General features: G+C 40.3%; 1 protein-coding gene across 2 annotated transcripts in view; it reads left to right on the top strand.

Annotated features, from left to right (window-relative positions):
- The window catches only part of HIBADH (3-hydroxyisobutyrate dehydrogenase), a 110455-nt gene extending 95647 nt beyond the window's left edge, over window positions 1-14808 (top strand). For both annotated transcript variants that reach the window (XM_020780573.3, XM_073003327.2), the window contains 2 exons: window positions 10210-10366; window positions 12136-14808. In XM_020780573.3, coding sequence (XP_020636232.3) covers window positions 10210-10366; window positions 12136-12294 — 316 coding nt within the window. In that variant the 3' untranslated portion in view covers window positions 12295-14808. The remainder of the gene's footprint in view (window positions 1-10209; window positions 10367-12135) is intronic.
- Window positions 14809-15909: the final 1101 nt, after the last annotated feature.

Genomic DNA, 15909 nt, shown 5'->3' with positions numbered 1-15909 from the left:
TGTAGGGCCACTTCCCAAACCAAAGCAGTGGAAAAAGTTGTTACTGAATAATCGAAACAACGCCCATCAGCTACACCAGCTCATTCCGATTCTCCATCTGCATCATCTAAGACCTCGAAGACACACAAACCAAAACCCTCGATACCGAAGTCCTCGACTTCAAAAATAACTTCTAAACATCAGAGACCTACTGAAGCTGCTCCAGCTCCGGAGCCTGTTTAAATGACCTAAACAGTCTAAGCCTACAGACATCCCACCACAAGCACAACAGCTCTCTGAATCAATTTCGGTCGGATCTCCCTCAGATGATGACGGGCTTCCATCCCATCCAACCCTGTTCTCAGTCTCTAGAATGGGATGATAGAGTTGACCGACTAATGCCCTCTCCTCCCAGTTCACAACCTTTCATTCCTTCCAGCAATCCTTCGGTTATTCCATTCCCGGGGATTCCCATCCCGAACGGCTCAACACCGTTCCATAATCGATGCCCTTGGATCGCCCACCAATCCCTAACCATAACTGTTGACATCAACAATCTCAACAGCTTGCTTCATCACATGTGGTTCAAACCCATGCTCAGCATGCACATCGGGTTGCCATTTGCCCCGATCACTGCTCTGCTCGACAAACTGCACCGACTAGTCAACCAGGTGTTTTACCCGGTTCGATAATACCATCTAGTATTCAGCCTACCTCTTGACAGCCATCTGTGTCGAAGCAGCCACATCACCGAGAGGTGGCTATACCTCAACCTGCTCCCCACTTGGTATTGAAAAAACCTTGGACAGTCAAGCAGATTTCATCCACACATGAGGCTTTTGCAGCCCCAGCCTCCTGATATTTTCCTACTACAATAAATGACGGAATTCATTCTTCACGCTCGGCATCGCCAGCATCCATTTATTCTACTGCTATGCCATTGCATCAGCAGCCTCCGTTTTGAGGTCACAGAGACACAGGCTCTGATATCAATGATCCTCAATATCCAACCTGGTCCATGGGCACACGCTCCGTTCCATTACATCAACACAGTTCATGTCCTCCGGTAAATCCAAGTCATCGAACCCGGCTCCCTTACAACACCAAGTTTGACACCGATGTCCATCCCTACCAGTCGAGGTCAGTTGACACTCAGCTACCATCTTCCAAAGTCGACGATCCTTGACATCGACAGATATCCATGGACATGCCACCTCCATCTTTTTCGACTCATAACCGGCAATACTACGAAACTCAGCCTCTCAACACCGAAGTCGATTGGCAGTTCGTTGACTCCAGATGTGACCTCGATGGCTCTGACTATAGATCTCAGCCACAGACTCCATCGGTATTACTTGCCTCTCCAGAGTCGGACGTTGTAGATACCGACCTGCCATCACCAGCAAAGGATTTCCAGACCTATGCCTAGCTTATGATTTGCATGGCTAAATCCCTTGCTCGACAGAACAAACCAATCATTTATATGATCCGATCTCTAAAAATACAACCACTCCAGTAAACATATTGATGTTGCAATCTCTCCTTAGTACTGCGCAGAGATGCTGGACAATACCAGCTTCCTCCCATACCATGTCTAAGCAGATCGATAACCTCTATAGAATCCATGACCCAAGAGCCATTTTCCTCTAAAAACAACGAGCTCCAAATTCTATATTTGTCGAAGCCTCTCAATCGAGGTCTCGACGCTGACAATCTCTCATATCACCAAATAAAGACAGCTGACAAATCGACTCCTTGGGTAGATGGCTTTACTCTTCCGCAGCCTTTACCAATGCGAGTCGCTAATTATCAAGGAGCCATGGGAGCTTACCAGTGCTTTCTCCGGGTCATGTCCAACTTTATTGAATCCCTGCCAGAGGATAAAAGGATACTAGCACAAACCTTCCAACAAGAAAGTCTCTCCGTTGCTGAACAACAGATGCTTTCCGCCTGCCACACCATAGACGCTACAGCCAAGTCCATGGCCGCTTCAGTAGCCCTACGCCATTCTTCTTGGCTCAGAATGGCCAGGTTAGCCGAAGATGCTTAGCCACATATCAAAGACCTCCCCTTCAATGGAGCAGGTCTTTTTCATGCTAAAACTGATGATATACTAGAGAATGTACAAAAGAAGCGTTCAGGAGCCAGACGTTGGGAGTTTACCCTTCCTACCAGCAACGTCCTCAGCAAAAGAAGTGGAAACGACCCTATAATTCATACCAGAGGTTCCAATGAGACCGTCCACAACAAACCTCTTATACTGCATACTTCAGAAACCAAAGAGCCAAAACCCGGCAACAGCCTGCCACTAGGCGGAATGACCAGAAACCCAAACACCATGTTTGACTTCCTCTGACTTAGATCGCCACCCGCCCCACCAACTCTGCCCTCTGGAAACACCTGCATGGGAATCCATCACCACAGATTCCTGGGTACTCTCCATCATCAAAAATGGCTACCGCATCCACTTCTTCGAACTTCCTCTGACAGCACACGTTGTTATTCCTCAGTCACAACCCCTGCAAGAAGAAATAATGAATTTACTTCTCAAGGATGCCATACAACCTGTCTTATCAAAACAACACTGGGTTTTTCTCTCGCTATTTCACCGTCCCCAAGAAAGATGGGGTCTTTTCCCCATTCTAGATTTAAGATTATTAAACAACTACATCGTCACCACAAAATTCCGCATGGTTACTCTAGAATCAGTTCTTCCCTTACTTTGAAAAAATGACTGGTTCACCATCATAGACCTAAGAGATGCTTACTTTCATATTGCAATACATCCCACACACAGAAAATTCCTTTGTTTCCAACTTGGATCACAAGCATACCAATTCAAAAGACTCCCATTCAGCCTTGCAACAGCTCCAAGAGTGTTCACCAAGTGCATGACGCTGGTAGCGACTTCTAAACATTCTTGTCCTTCCATATATCGACAACTGACTCCTTGTAGCACACTTCCGTCGCAAAGCTCGACGAGACACCCATTTCACCCTCACCCTTCTTCACGATCTCGGTCTAACGATCAACGAACAGAAATCAAAATTAAAGCCTACAAGGACTATACATTACATAGGCAGGCTCATAGACTCCACATGAGTTCATGCGTTCCTCACATGAGTTCATGCGTTCCTCCCTGCAAAAAAGAGACAAAATCTCTTCACCTTACCTTGTGAATGGCTGCCTTAATGGTTCTAGGCACCATGGCCTCTATGACGTCAGTTGTACAATATCTGCATCTCAAAATGAGATCGCTTCAATCCTGGTTTCTGGCCCTATTCGATCCACTAACAGGCTCTCCCCACACTCTCCTAAGAGTCACTCCAGAACTGGCCTCTCAACTTCAATGGTGGCATTCCCATACCAACCTTTGTATCGGGCAACCATTCCAACAACCTCGTCTGTGAATACAAGTCACTACTGATGCCAGTTGCACCGGCTGGGAGGCTTATTGCAAATCTCTCACAGTCCATGCCAAAACTGCTCCACATAAACAAATTGGAGCTGTTAGCCGTCATAAAGGCCTGCAAGGCTTTCAGAAACCTTCTTGTAGGAAAAATGGTACAGATCACCATCAACAACACCATGGCGATGTACTGCATCTTAAAACAAGGTGGCACCCACTCTACCTAACGGTTGGCCTCTGGGAGTGGTGTCTGCAACATCACATCTGTCTCACAGCCGTACACATTGCTGGTCAAGACAACAACCTAGCAGACTTGCTCAGCCATAGAGATGTCCACGCTCATGAGTGGGAACTAGATCAATCAGTATTCCACCAACTATGCTGGAAATGGGGCACACAGACTCTAGATCTCTTTGCCTCCTGAGCGAATCGGAAATGCCAGCTGTATTGCTCATGAACAGGAATAGGAAAACATTCCCAGGGAGACGCGTTTGTCGGCCATTGGTCCAAGACTCTTACCTACATTTTTCCACTGTTCCCTCTCCTCCACAAAGTTGTTATCCGTCTACAACAAGACAAAACCAATGCCATTGTTATAGCCCCTTAGTGGCCGAGACAGACTCGCTTCCCAGTTCTCCGCAGTCTCTCATCAGACATCCACCATCTCCCCCGCCTGCCACACCTTCTCACACAGAACAACTCCCAAGTCCTACACCCGGACTTACCTCTTACAGTCTGCCTGTACAAATGGAAGAAATTTCAATCCTTTACCAAATCTTCCTCATTATCCTCCATCAGTTCATCACTTCCCACTGTTCTCCGCTTCCTCCTACGTCTCAAATCCAAGGGCCTCTCCATTTCATTCTTGAGAGCCTACCTTTCAGCAATAATACCATACCAACCTCCAAATTCTCCAGCAGCAAAGTTCTTCAAACATCCAACAATGAAATGTTTTCTGAAAGGTCTCTCTCATATCTACCCGATACTCGACCTCCCTCTCCACAATGGTCACTAACTCTTGTTTTGAAACAGCTTACCAAACCTCCTTTTGAGCCATTAGCTGCAACTGACTTAAGACTCCTCACCTTTAAAACAGCTTCTCTTGTAGCCATCACCTCAGCTCGATGAGCTAGTGAATTGGCAGCTTTACGTTATGACTACCCTTATCTACAATCGTTTCCCGTTAAGGTGAAGTTATTCATGGACATTTCCTTCCTCCCCAAAATTGTCTCTCAATTTAATCTAACCCAGCTGATTGTCCTTCCTTCATTTTTTTCCATCGCCTTCTTCAAACCAAGAAAAAAGGTTCCATACATTGGATGTCAGAAGAGCTCTTGCTTTTTATCTCCAATGTACCCAACCTTTTAGACAGTCATCTCGTCTCTTCATGAGCCATCAGCTACCTACACAAGGCTGTCAGGTAACTTCCCAATGTTGTTTCCAGATGGGTCGCCTCTACCATTCATTTGGCTTATCAACTTGCTTGACAACCAGCCCCTAGAGTAGTTTGCCCTCACTCCACCAGGGCAGTGGCAGACTCTGCAGCCTTTCTCCCTGGCGTACCTCTTCCAGATGTCTGAGCCTCTGCCATTTGGGCACAGCCATCCATGTTTATCCGTCATTATAGACTCAACCTCCAGCAGAAGTATAGATGCAACATTTGGAGATGCTGTTCTAGCCTCTACCTTGGTATTACACCCTGCCTGCAGGTAAGACAGCTTATTAGTCACCCAGGGTGTGATTAACAGAAGCCACAAAGAAGAATGGCAGGTTACCCACCTGTAATTGTAGTTCTTCGAGTGGACCTCTGTGATTCACACATCCTGCCCATCATCCCCTCTGTCACGCCATCATTTGTTTACTATTAAGCGGCAGTCGACACAACTGAAAGGGGACGCTTGGCACCAAGTTACTTATATAGGTGGGAAGGGGCATATTCTAATGTGTTTATTGCTACCGCAGAAGCTCTAGAATCTTCTGATGAGGCTCCATGCAGGTGTGAATCACCCAGGGTGTGAATCACAGAAGTCCACTCGAAGAACTACAATTACAGGTAGGTAATCTACCGTTCCCAACTACAACTCTCAGAAATCTTGGCAAGCACAGCTAGTGATGAAGGCTTCTGGGAGTTTTAGTCCCAAGAACATCTGGGGACCCACAGTTGGGAACCGTTGGTTTAATGGATAGAATGACCATCTAGGGCTCAGAAATCGTTGCTTGAAAGTAAAAACTCACCAGGAGTAGGAGTGGGGTGAAACTGGTAAAAGTAAAACCGTGTCTTAAATGTCTCTCTTACTTTGCAAGCCATATTACCATGTGGTCTTCATGTGCTGACCAGGATTTCTGGGAATTGTAATCCAAGAACATCTGGGGCCCAAGGTTGAGAATGCTGCATTACACCACACAGGGCAGAGTTTAGGACTCGGTCACTATAAGTTGGTTGCAAGACATGTGCACGTTATTTAATATTAAACTTTTAAAGTACTCCTCAGCTGACTACCTGGTGAGATGTTTAATTAAAGATTTAGACTTAATTTAAAGGAAAACATCTGGGGATCTTTTCTTCAGCAGTCCTGAACCTGTCTTCTGGCTTATGACGTGCTTTATGGATTTGCGTGTTGAGTATATGCTCCAATTATTGATGGGTGATGCAGCCAAAATAATGTGCTCCTTTTCTCCCCTTGCCTCTCTCCCCCCAAAATGTGGAACACCTTGGTAATTGTAAATGCATGCGCACATGCACAGTCTGGCCGTGTCCAGTGGCAAGTTATTATGGGGACTGACAGACTGTCATCGTTTTGATAGCTTGAGCAGTATATCTCTTGAACAGCAATAGAGCTCTTATGCAGAAAGTATCATATGTTCCGAGCCAATTTACAGGGAAACAGCAATAACATTTTATCATGGTTGAGAGCCCAGTAGCTGCTTCCTATTAAACTTGCCCTTTCAGATACCTGTCTTGGATTAATTTGTTGATTTCAAATGGAAACTCAGTCTTCTCCACTGAAGCATGACTTTCTAGGATAGACTCTTACTGAATGACAATTACTGTATATTCTACCCGCTTTCAGACCATTACAAGCTTTGGGCACAGTGGAAGACAGAGGACTTCTTCAGTAACTGATTTTAATACATGTCTAATTTTAGCTGTCAGTTATCTACGCACCAGTAGATGAATCCTCAGAAAGATGAAATGCAAAACACTTCTAACTTGCTCCTTTTAATGATATACTTGCTGCAAGGGATAAAAAGAGAAGCAGTTGGGAGGGGGAGCAGCCTCAGATTACTTGAAGAAAACTGCATAGTGCATAAAAACACATAATTTTAGAAATTGGGATTAGTTTATGTTTACATTTTCTTCTTAAAACTAATAGGGAAGGAAGTCAAATGTATCTGCATCTATAACATCAGTAATTTTAAAGTGTATTTTAAAAGTGTTTGTCAAAACTCTTATAAGGTGATGTTTAGTTTAGGGATTAAAATATGTAAAGTTTGTTTATGCCCTATAGAATAAGGCTGCAATCCTATATCCATTTACCTCAAAATAAGCCCCATTGAGCTCTGTGGAATTTATTTCTGCTCTCCACTGAAAGACACCCTGGCATAAATCAAACTGCCCGTCACTACTAGAGTGGTGTATAAGATTATGTCATCTTATACATAGGCATGCACCAACTCCAGAGCAGAATTTCTTTCTTTGGGAGGAAAATGTATGAATAGACTGTATGGATCACTTTCAGAAAGACTTACAATGTAATCTTATACATAGACTTTGTAAGTCTTTCTGAAAGTGATCCATAGAGTTGAACCTCCCAAAGAAGGAAATACGGCTCTGGAATTGATATGAAGTATCTATATCCAGAATTTGGGAAGTGTATGATTGAATGAAACCTTGTGGATTCTTTTGAATTGTCAGTTTAACCTTAAATAGCCTTCAAGTATACAGTCGGTTAACTGTGGCTGCATATATTTTCCTTGTGAATTGCATGAAATACATCTGTTAGTATGGAATCCAATAGAAAAATAAGCAGGAAACCATATGTATGGCGTGTACTATTGTTGCTAATTTAAAAGATAATAATAGTCTGTGGGGAAAAAGACAAGAAACTGAATCCAATGATTTGTCCTAACTAAAGTAGACCCTTTAAATCAATGCAGTTTACTTAAACATTGACTCATATTCAACAAATTACCATATTTTTCGCTCCATAAGACGCACCTCATTTTCAGGGGAAGAAAACAGGAAAAAATATTCTGGCAATTTCGGCCCGCTGGGCCCATGTGGATGGAGATGGGGGGAGCCTTGGAAGGGTCTGAGAGTGCCTTCCAGCAGCCTTCAGAGGCTTTCCCCGTGGTGCCAGTGGGGGCAAAATCGCCAGCTTCCAGGACCCTTCTTAGGCTTTCCGAGTGCCAAAGGCACTCTTGGCCCCTTCCGAGGCTCCCCCTGCCCCTCTGCGGGGCCAGCAGGGATGACATCACCAGCTTCCAGGACCCTTCTGAGGCTTTCCAAGCCTCAGAAGGGTCCTGGAAGGTCGCGATTTCGCCCCTGTTGGCCCCACGGGGGTGGGTGGGTGGGTGGAGCCTCTGACAGGTCATGGAAGGCACTCTTGGACCCTTCTGAAGCTCCCTCCACCATCCGCTGGGCGCTGGGGAGTGCTGTTTTACTGTATTTGTTCCATAAGACGCAGACACTCCCCCACATTTTTTTGGGAGGGGAGTGCATTTTATAGAGTGAAAATATTCAGAATCTTCACTCTAGTGAATGGCCAGCAGTTTGATTTATGCCTGGATGTGTTTCATTGGGGGTGAAGGCTAGTTTGTGGTAAGGAAGCAGATCCTGAGGTCATCTGAAAGCATAGTTCATAATTATCTGAGCAGTACTGCTCAGTAGGGTGAAATGAAGGTAGCCAACAGGGATCAGGCCTTCTCAGTGGTACTGCTCCTTCTGGTAGAATTCTCTCCCCAGGGAAGCTTGTCTAACAGATTTGGGACTTTTTACCATTGGATAGAATTTTTAAAATTTTGGATTTGGAGGATCACTTTATTTCATTGATTTATGAATTTTCCCATTTTATATTGCTGTATTCCTGTTTTCTTTTTTACATTTTGCTAATGTCACTAAGTAATTCTGCATCAAAAGGTACAGAATCCAGAGAAATGATATAGTTACTGATTCAGAAAGTAATATAGTTAGTTAATAAGGTACAATAGGAATAATTTAAAAATAAATAAATAAATCAACAAAATTTATTTATTTAATTGGAGGAAGGGATAACTGAAAATTTATTCCTTCCTCCAATTAAATAAATAAATTTGAAGAAGGAATAACTGAAAATTAGTCTGGAGCCAACAAATTTATGATGCAAAAAAATTAATTGCCACTAGAACATGAGGTTCTGATCTTCATGTATATAATGTATTGCTTTAGTACTTGATGTTGTCTCTTTTCTTTAAAGCATGCAATTGATATGTCCTGCCTGCTACAATAAGAAAAATGACAAAAAGCCTCATACTACCTTAAATACTATCCTATTTGATTTGCCCTAACTGAAGTGGGCTGCAGCTCACAAAAGCTTATATGCCAAATCAAACATTGCCATAAGACTCTTCACTGGTTCTGCTGTTGCAAATTTACACAGCATTCCTCCCTGGAAGTTTTTGCCACAAGAAAAATGTTATCACAAGAAATATAATGACTAGGAAAGCATTGGCACATTAGAGTTCTTGCAGAATGCCATTTTCAAAAAGGGCTGTTCCAGAGCAATTTTTTTTTCTCTTAGGCATTTCATCCTGTTCTGTTCTCCTTGATGTTATTTTTGTTCATTAGTGTATATTGTGAAGCCTGCAGGACGTGTGGACATTTCAGGCAATGCAGCCTAACTCATCACAGAAGTAAACCCCATTTAATTACTGGGACATTTAAATGCAGCTTGAAACATGTGTTTTTCTTTCCGTTGCTGCACATACATTTATAGGTCTTTCTGTTTAGGTAACTAGTATGTTTGTAAAACTGACTTTCCAAAGCTGTTGTTTGGGGTTATCATTGCTAGTCTAATTGCTCTAAAATGACACTTCACAACTTGATAGCAGCAAACAAAGAAACAACAGATGTTGGGGTTGTTTTATTTAAAAGGTTGCAGTATTAAAATATGCACTATGTTTAAAGTCTGCCTTCAACTGTGCAGTAGTTTGTGCATCAACTCAGTGATGGCAATAGAACAAATGATGTTTCTGCTTGGACAAGCTTTGTTTTATCAGGATCAGTCACCTCCTCAGCAAGTGACCCAGAACTATAATGCATGTCTCTGAATAGATAGAGAACATATGTCACAGCACTGTGTAGACTTGCCTCTTGAGCAAGAGCATATAATATGAGAAAGAAAGAAAGAAAGAAAGAAAGAAAGAAAGAAAGAAAGAAAGAAAGAAAAATTGCAACAGTAGATGGAAAACCTCTTTTTAATCTTACCAGTTTGTACCTCAGTGTTGGGATGGTTCACACAGTATCCTAGAATATCATTTAAATTTTAAAATGAGATTATATTCTTTTGATAGAAAAGCAAAAGGGAGCTACTGCTTCTTAAGGTCCTCTTATTTTGTGTTTTGACTTTCATCCGGCAATCTGCATGCTAGAACTGAATGGAGGATTGATGACCTTTAATTTAAGGAAGGGTCTGTCTCTCCTTAACAGCAGTGCTTTTGATCATTTTTCAAGTCTTGCAATAAAGGTGATGAAATGACAATGTGGTTTCAACATATAAAGTAAGTCACCCATGACGTGTGCATTTTGACACGAACACTTCTCTTCTTTTGACCTTTGACAGGTTAGGGCTTGACCCAAAGCTGCTGGCCAAAATCTTAAATATGAGCTCAGGCCGCTGTTGGTCAAGCGATACTTACAACCCTGTGCCGGGAGTAATGGAAGGAGTACCTTCTGGGAACAATTATCAAGGTGGCTTTGGAACAACCCTTATGGCTAAGGTATGTACGTTTGTGTAGTCCAGAAGATAAATTATTTTTTATACAAAAGTGACTCAGTATTGGTACATAGAATTTAAAAAAATGTTTACTTTAATAACCTCTTTTGATTGTTCAGATGACTGTTAAGAGCACATCAGATCATTGTGTACATTTTCCTCATCTTATGAAAAACTGCAAAATTATTTCTTAGTGATGGCATGTATATATTAGATTTCTGTATCATCTCTACCAAGAAAGTTTGAGGTAGATAATGCCCTGCATCTAGCTTTGGTCCCAATTAGAATAGACCTTTTGAAATTAGTGCAGACATATGCAAGTAGTGATTAATCAGTCCCATTTATTGCAGTGTGTCTATTGTAGTTTGGACTAACTTTGGATTTAGTCCAGTGGCATACTAAAACACATACACAATACATACATGCACATAGAAACAGGCAATAATATATCAGCCAGCTTATATAAAAAAAAATTGGGAGCAACTCCCCAAAATCCCTCTGTTTTAGTGCCCAGGTTATGAACATTGCTACCCAGGAAAGCTTGCTTGCTGTCTACTGTCATTTAAGAATATGTGGCTCAATAATTGTTTCCAGTTGGTCCTGAGTCCTTGGAAGAGGTTCTGTAAATGGAATGGCATTTCAGTTGACAGAAGAATCTTTACCTAATCCTAGCTCCCCCCCCCCCAACTTGGTCCATCTTTGAATTTGGAACTCCACCTATACTATTTGTCTATATCTTCACAAGTATTGTGCTAAAGATTTTTATTTATTTTTTTAAATGGAGGACACAAGGGGATCTTGAAATAGGTTAGGAAATTCTGGGACCACTGGGCTATACTTTCCTAAACAAAAGTAGGCAAGGAACATAAAAACAAAAGTCATCAATTCACATATTTGTGAAAATGTTTTGTTTTGTCTGTCAAACAACTCAAGACCTGAAATGGGGATTTTAATTCTTAAAATTTGTAAATATCAATAAAAATGGGCCAAATGAGTTAGATGGAGTCTTAGATGTACCTAATAGTTTTAGCTTATTATTTTATTCTTGAGGAGTAAGGGAACTTATCATACAGAATCAGATTACATAACTGGTTAACTATTAAATTATCTTCTATTACAGAGGTGGGGATTATGTGGTCCTTCAGATGTTGTTGGGCCCCAACTACCAGTATGCCTAATGGTTACAGTTACTGGGAGTTGTAGTTCTGAGCTACAGATTCCCCATCTCTTGTATACAGTGACTGATAGCAGCTTTCCAAGGTTTTATGCAGTGTTCCACAACTCTCCAGAGATGCTGCAGAATAAATTTGGGACCTTTTGCCTCTAAATCAAATCATGTGCTAGCAAAACTATACATTGATGGTAAATCATTATTAGGAGAGGAAATTTCTTCATTACTGAAAAAAATACTCATTGGCACAGCAGGAAATATTTAAACTCTACTTTGTAAATTGGTTTCCTTTGTTTTGTGATTGGTCAACAGAAGTAAGAACAGGTATCATATTAAATCATGTTTGCTCAGCCATGGAAGTATGTCTGAATCACTTTTCTGGAACATTAATGGATTTTATAGCGGGTTACGTGTAACTTATAGGCTGCTCCTGTCCCAAAGTCTTTTGAAGAAATTGTAGGAATTCTGAAAGCACTGTGGTTTTTTCTGATAAGCCCATATCTGTATTTTGAGATATCGTTTTCATTGTATAATGCCTACAACTATTTTAATGCTCTTTTTTCTTCCACCTCCACCAAATGTTTGTTTCCTTCTTTTTCCAGGATCTTGGTTTGGCCCAAATATCTGCCACTAATACCAAAACACCAGTCCCTCTTGGCTCTTTAGCCCACCAGATTTACAGGATTATGTGTGCCAAGGGCTATGCCCAGAAAGACTTCTCATCTGTGTTCCAGTTTTTACGTGAAGAGGAGAACTTGTGAATTTTTACTTTTATTTTTATTTGACAATGGACAATATTAGAAACCAAAAGTGTATTTAGAATCTCCTGGCAGATTACTCAATAAATACATGAATTTAATAAAAGATCATGACTCATGATCTCACCCATTAATCTGGGTCACAGATCCACCTCCAGAATTTATTGTCTCTTATTTGAAAGAGTGTGAGAAACAATTTTTTGAAAGTATAGTTGACAATAACAGGGAACCATATAATAAAATCAATTGCACATGTATTGGCACACAAGACTCATAGCACAGTTCTAACGTGTGCAGACATAACTATGATTAAGACAACTAATGCTGAGCTTCCTATTTAAAAATAACAAAGAATCAATTATTATTACAATGAAGTCTTGATAGATTTTTTTTAAAAAATCTAACTTTGGCCTAAATATAAATGGTAGGTTTTTTATTGCTTTAAAAGTGAAAGATTAGTTAAAATGTTTGCAGTTTATTGGAGACCTGCTGGCCATATGATTTTAAACATTAGACATAGTTAAACCAACAATATATGTGGGTATACATGATTCAACACTATCCCTTGCTAACCAGATTTTACACATTTTTAAATCATTTCCACACATTTTCCCAGCATTCATGTCTACTAATCTCACTGATATCTTGATATACTCTGCATTATCATACCTTTAAATAAATATAGTCAATTAAATAAATATAGTCCATAAGATGACATATCATTAGAAGGTATGTTTGGGTGTTATTGTTTTCCCCCCATCTTTTCGTACTTTTCCCATTATTTTTGGATTTTGTGTGTGCAAGGAACAGTTAAGTCCATTTTAGGTCATTTAAATCCATATATATAACAGCAACTAATATCTTCTAATTTGTAAAGTTTAATATCAACATTAGACTGTCCAAACCTAATCTTCCAAGCTTTGACCTTTGTACATTTTTTGTGCTTGACTATGCAAGTTCTATACCTCTGTCATATAGAGAGAGAGATTAAACTTCCTTGCATAATAGAGGTATCAAACTTCTATTTGTTCTAATGTTCTGCCTGATCATTCTAACGTTGGAATTAAACATTACAAATTAGAAGGTGAATTACTTGCTGTCCCCATCTAAAACCTGAAACATTTCGTTTGATATATTGTCATTATAAATTTGTTAATGAAATTGTTAACTCTGAAAAGGCATATTTATTAGTTGTTCCCTCAAAAATGTTGTTTTTTGTCTATTTAAAGTTACCTGCCCAATCTTGTACCTTTTTCTAGAGAATACACAAATCTCATAATGCAGTAACTGGATACTGATGAAATGACTGAATATGTATAAAAACTGTGAAGCTGAATGAAGCTATCTACCCTTAAACATATGATTCCTGGACAAAGAGACACCTGTGCATCACCAGTAAGATAACTGGCTCCATTTTCATACAGACTTCTTCAATACAACACTTCAGAATCTTATTGCTGCAGATAAATTGGGCAAAATCCTGTTGGCATAAATTTGCACAACATAATTCAGGTCAGGTGCTTGGAAGCATTTAATTTCAAGTAATTGAAAGCTTCCTATCCCCCACTCTTTAGGTTCCAACACTCTTTTAGGCTCTATTTTGCCCTGGGGAAGCCTTTGGAACCTTGGGACAGAGGAAACTTTTAATAGGAAAAGAATAGCCACTGGATCATCACCAGAAGTCCCAAATCTGGTGGAGGGAGTCCAGTAATGTTTATTTTACAATTAAAGGCTTTCCTCCACCACTATCCTGAGGCTCTCAAAGGCTTCCCCAGGGCAAAAGGGAGCCCTAGGCAGCCTCACAACCTTAAAGGAGTAGGTAGAAAACTTAGTTACTTTAAAGTAAATGCTTCAGTACCCAATCCAGATTACTCTGATATAAAGTTACACAACAGACGTTTGCCCAGCTAACTTACAAAATATTTAGAAGCTAGACATGGTTTTTAAAAATGAAACAAATTGCACTATAAAAAATGAATTCAACATTTCAAGCTATTGAAAAAAAATTTAAAACAATGGAAAATAAGAGTTTTAAAAGATAGAAAAATACAACATTGCCCAATTGGCAGCTGATTGGCTTAACCTGGCAGGTAATCATTTGCTAAATAACCAACAAAAAGGTCTTTAGGGCTGCTGGTGGAAGGACAACTGGACCAAGCTGGTCTCTGTTGGGAAGGAGTTCAGCTGCTTGGCCACAGTGATCAATTTCCTACTTCATCTCCATAGTCACCAAAAACTACTGGCTTCCTGTCTCCCATGGATAATTTACTTAAGAGAATCACTTATAGAAATTTGCACTTTGAGAAAAACCAGTCTTACCACAGTTGATGAATTACATGGCCCATCCTATAAGCTCTCTTTTATTGAAAACCTCTGATCTTGTGTGGTGGTGAAGATACCCAACAGTTTTTTTTCTGCCCATAATGTTGCTTTTGTGTGTATTTCCTGCATTGCAAATTATATAAAATGTATTTTGACTTCTAAGAGGACTTAAATACAGTTAACACTCTTAAATTACTTCTTTTAGTTTTCTGTTTTATTTCTTACTAAGATCTCTCATTGATTTCAGTGAATTGTGGGACATGCGTTCATGGGAGGTGAATTCTTTCTATCCATTTATCCTTGGTTTGTCATGCCGCTTTTTTCATTGGGATAATCTCTATAGGAAAATGAGATTATCCCCTTTAATTTATTTGTATATTGATTTGTTGCTACATTTATGTCTCCTGCAGGGAACTCGGGGCAGTGTACTTGTCCCTGACCATTTTTGCCTTTGCAACAGTCCTGTGAGATAGGTTTGTGGTAAATTCAACATTTGTCAGTCTTTATCTGCTTAGCACAGTTATCTTTCAGTCCAGTAGTAAATAGTCAGAGGCAAGTCTCAATGAGTTCAAAATTCAAACTTATGCAGAGGTTGTATACTCCACATTTTATACTTTTTTTTAAAAAATGGAGCCACAAATAACAATAGAATTAGACTCTTAGTGGATTATGTCTGCCAAGCTTCAGATGAGTAGATTTAGAGGGCATTGAATAAGAGCAACCTTTATAGTTTGGAGCTTTCAAGAAAAGATGCCTTTATTCCACATATTTTTGTGTGGAGAGTTCTTTGGGAAATTGTTCTTGTTGTGTGCTATCAAGTTGCTTCTGATATAAAGGAGCCCTATAAATTAATTACCTCCATAATTACTAGCCCTGCTCAAGTCTTGCAAACTAAAGGTCCCTTTATTGAGTCAATTCATTGCATAGTAGGTCTTCCCCTTTTCCTACCTCTCCTGACTTACCTGGCATTATGTTGTTTTTGGTGAGACTTGCCTTCTCATGGTATATTCAAAGTACAAGCGCCTCAATATACCTTTTAGTGAGAGTTCAGGTTTGATTTGGTCTAAAACCCACTTATTTGTCACTCTGGTGGCTCACAGTATCCATAAAATTATCCTTCATCCCCATATCTTAAATGAATCAATTTTTTCCTATACATTTTCTTCACTGTCCAGCTTTTACATTTGCACATAGTAATGAGGAATATTGGAGTATCTTAGTCTTCGTCTCCAGGAGCACACCCTTACAAGGCATGATCTTTTATAGCCCCTTCTAGATTGTAAAAATTGTAATGAA

The sequence above is a fragment of the Pogona vitticeps genome, chromosome 6, assembly GCF_051106095.1.
Source record: "Pogona vitticeps strain Pit_001003342236 chromosome 6, PviZW2.1, whole genome shotgun sequence".
Classification (NCBI taxonomy): domain Eukaryota; kingdom Metazoa; phylum Chordata; class Lepidosauria; order Squamata; family Agamidae; genus Pogona; species Pogona vitticeps.
This window is presented reverse-complemented; position numbering and strand designations above follow the sequence as displayed.